This window comes from Limulus polyphemus, unplaced genomic scaffold (assembly GCF_000517525.1).
Source record: "Limulus polyphemus unplaced genomic scaffold, Limulus_polyphemus-2.1.2 Scaffold1991, whole genome shotgun sequence".
In the NCBI taxonomy this organism is placed as follows: Eukaryota; Metazoa; Arthropoda; class Merostomata; order Xiphosura; family Limulidae; genus Limulus; species Limulus polyphemus.
Window position 1 is genome coordinate 190,275 of NW_013667601.1, and position 3,281 is coordinate 193,555.

Sequence of the window (3,281 nt, forward strand, 5' to 3'; positions counted from 1 at the left end):
AAATGTTAAAAAGGAGAAAGAAAGGGAGCCCTGCGAGGATGTTTGCCCCGGGACCCGTGCGCTCTCGATACTCCTGCTTGCAGCAGACAAACTATAAGTTTAAAGCCATAATAGTCTGGCTGTTTTCACTTTTATAATATTCCTACGCTGTCGCTAAATAATCAGAGTATATTTTACACATCATTTGTCTTTCTTCATCTAGGTAATTCAAGAAATATTGACATAGAAGGGACAATGATAGTACTAGTATAATAAATTCATCTAGGTGACTCAAGAAATATTGATATAGCAGGGACAATGATAGTACTAGTATAATAAATTCATCTAGGTGACTCAAGAAATATTGATGTAGCAGGGACAATGATAGTACTAGTATAATAAATTCATCTAGGTGACTCAAGAAATATTGATATAGCAGGGACAATGATAGTACTGGTATCATAAATTCAACATAGCAGGGACAATGATAGTACTAGTATAATAAATTCATCTAGGTGACTGAAAAAATATTGATATAGCAGGGACAATGATTGTACTGGTACCATAAATTCAACATAGCAGAGACAATGATATAGCAGGGACACTGATAGTACTAGTATAATAAAATCAACGATGTTGTTGTCTGTAGTTATGCACAAAGCTACACAAGGGCTATCTGTGCTCTGCCCACCACGGTATCGAAACCCGGTTTCTAGCGTTCTAAGTCCGCAGACATACCGCTGAGCCACTGGGGGCCCAAATTCAACGACGCAGCTATAATATCCACTACTGATTTACTATATAAAATTATCAATCCTATGAAGCGATAAATAAACGGTAAGGAAATCATACTTACGATCCACAAACCATCAAATTTCACAGCTTCTGTTTTGTTTCTGTACTTTACTATTTGTTCTTCCCACCACTGTTTGGTTGTGGGCTTTAAAAAATCCGGAAAAGCAACTGGACCAATTGGCCAAACCTAGAAACGAAAATACTTCTAGAAATATTTTATACCTTTTGAATGATTGTTGTGCGGTATCTTATGAAGTCGTGTTATCCCAAAAACTAATGATGTTTAAAATTTATTTCGGATCAAGATAATTCAAACGTTTTGATACATATTTATTTCAACTTTTACGACAACATAAGATTATGGTAATATATGGTCATATATTTTATATTTAGAACGCCACAGTGTATGTTTTTAAATTCACTTCAAAGCGTTTGGCTTGTATATTTATATTGAAAAGAATATCTGTCTGGAACCTATGTTTCGTCTTCATAAAAAAATGTCAAAAGGTTGAATTACAAGAGATGATGGTATCGAGATGATTTGTTTGTTTGTTTTGAATTTCGCGCAAAGCTACACTAGGGCTATCTGCGTTGGCCGTCCCTAATTTAGCAGTGTAAGACTAGAGGGAAGGCAGCTAGTCATCACCATCCACCGCCAACTCTTGGGCTACTCTTTTACCAACGAATAGTGGGATTGACCGTCACATTATAACGCCCCCACCACTGAAAGGGCGAGCATGTTTGGTGTGACGGGGATTCGAACCCGCGAGCCTCAGATTGCGAATCGAACGCCCTAACCACCTGGGTATCGAGATGATCAAAATATTGTGTTCACAATTAGATGTAAATATAATAGATGGAAATAAATACGTATATACATTTACATTATAATAGTGTGCCTTATAACTTTGGAAATCCTTTTTTTTTTCAAAATAAATTATCTCTTGTTTCATTGAGGCAATGTATTCTACTATACGCTTTGATTATTGAATACATGTAGCAGTTACACAGTCTTTATCAATAGTAACGATGAAAACTTAGTTGGTGTTTTCTTCTTTTGTCTCTTTGTTTTCTGTTGTTTTTCTCTCCCTCCAAAGGCCTTTTAAACTTTGAAATTAATGAAGATCTGTGCAGGCACAGCAAAACACGTGTCCTAACTGTCACACATGGATGGAAGTAAAATATGTTGTACAAGGTTAATATGTCGTTATCCAGCAAACATATATGATAAAACTTGTCTCCCTCCCCATATACATAGATAAAAGTAAAATATGTTTTACAAGGTTAATACGTCGTTATCCAGCAAACATATATGATAAAACTTGTCTCCCTCCCCATATACATAGATGAAAGTAAAATCCGCGATAATGGCTCTAAAATTACAAGATTATGAAAAATAAAATGCGCTAACTGTTTGAGCTCTCTTTTGCCAAACTATAACAGATAGCTGAGGGCTTTTGGACTATTAAAAAAAATACATCTATACGTAAACATTTTTATCCATATTTAAGATTTGTGTTTATAAAGATGTTCACATGCGATAGGAATAACATTTTATCTTATAACTTCTTACGTCAGTGGTAAACTGATAGTAGTTACATCTGTAGTGAGATAAGCAAGTATTAAAATTTTAAACATATCTTTCTATACTTTGGAAAAACAGGATTTTATTTATAGATATCGTGTTTAAAGCAAATAAATAATAACATATAACAAAAGCTAACCTTTCCAAAAATTATATCTTTCGTAAGGTCTAAACCGTCGTCCTCTGGGTTTTTTCTACTGTCAAGAGGGACATCTGCCGGCCAAGTGATATAAACATTTTTATCATTCTTTAAGCCGGAAGTATACGGTGAGTAATTAGAGTCGTTGGCCAAAAGAGCTGGATCCTAAAACATTGATAAAATTAGTGTTTAATTTTATCTTCTTTACAAATAATTTGGATGGGATTAAGCTATATGCTAAGTTTGAGTAAATGTTCTACAGGCTAAACAATGAGAATTGTCTACACTACATATCACGAGGGCATGTTCAAGAACGTAATGCTAGACAAATGTGTGCTCCAGAAACTAACTGTAACATTTGTCTACACTACATATCATGAGGGCATGCTCAAGAACGTAATGCCAGACAAATGTGTGCTCCAGAAACTAACTGTAACATTTGTCTACACTACATATCACGAGGGCATGCTCAAGAACGTAATGCTAGACAAATGTGTGCTCCAGAAACTAACTGTAACATTACCTTATGCTATATTGTATAACATTGATTGACACTACGGATAATTGGTTTACCTTATGCTATGTTATATACCATTAAAATTACGAGTAATTAATTTAACCTGTGTTACGTTATATACCATTAACACTACGAGTAATTAATTTAACCTATGTTACGTTATATACCGTTGACACTACTGGTAATTAATTTAACCTATGTTACGTTATGTAACGTTGACACTACTGGTAATTAATTTAACCTATGTTACGTTATGTAAAGTTGAC

The 3,281-nt window shown here is 34.5% G+C and overlaps 1 protein-coding gene across 1 annotated transcript in view; it reads right to left on the minus strand.

Moving 5' to 3' along the window:
- The window catches only part of LOC106465586 (sucrase-isomaltase, intestinal-like), a 31,662-nt gene that overhangs the window by 5,263 nt on the left and 23,118 nt on the right, over window positions 1-3,281 (minus strand). Inside the window, exons 10-11 of the mRNA XM_022393510.1 lie at window positions 2,499-2,663; window positions 836-961 (exon numbers count right to left, since the gene is read on the minus strand). Coding sequence (XP_022249218.1) covers window positions 836-961; window positions 2,499-2,663 — 291 coding nt within the window. The remainder of the gene's footprint in view (window positions 1-835; window positions 962-2,498; window positions 2,664-3,281) is intronic.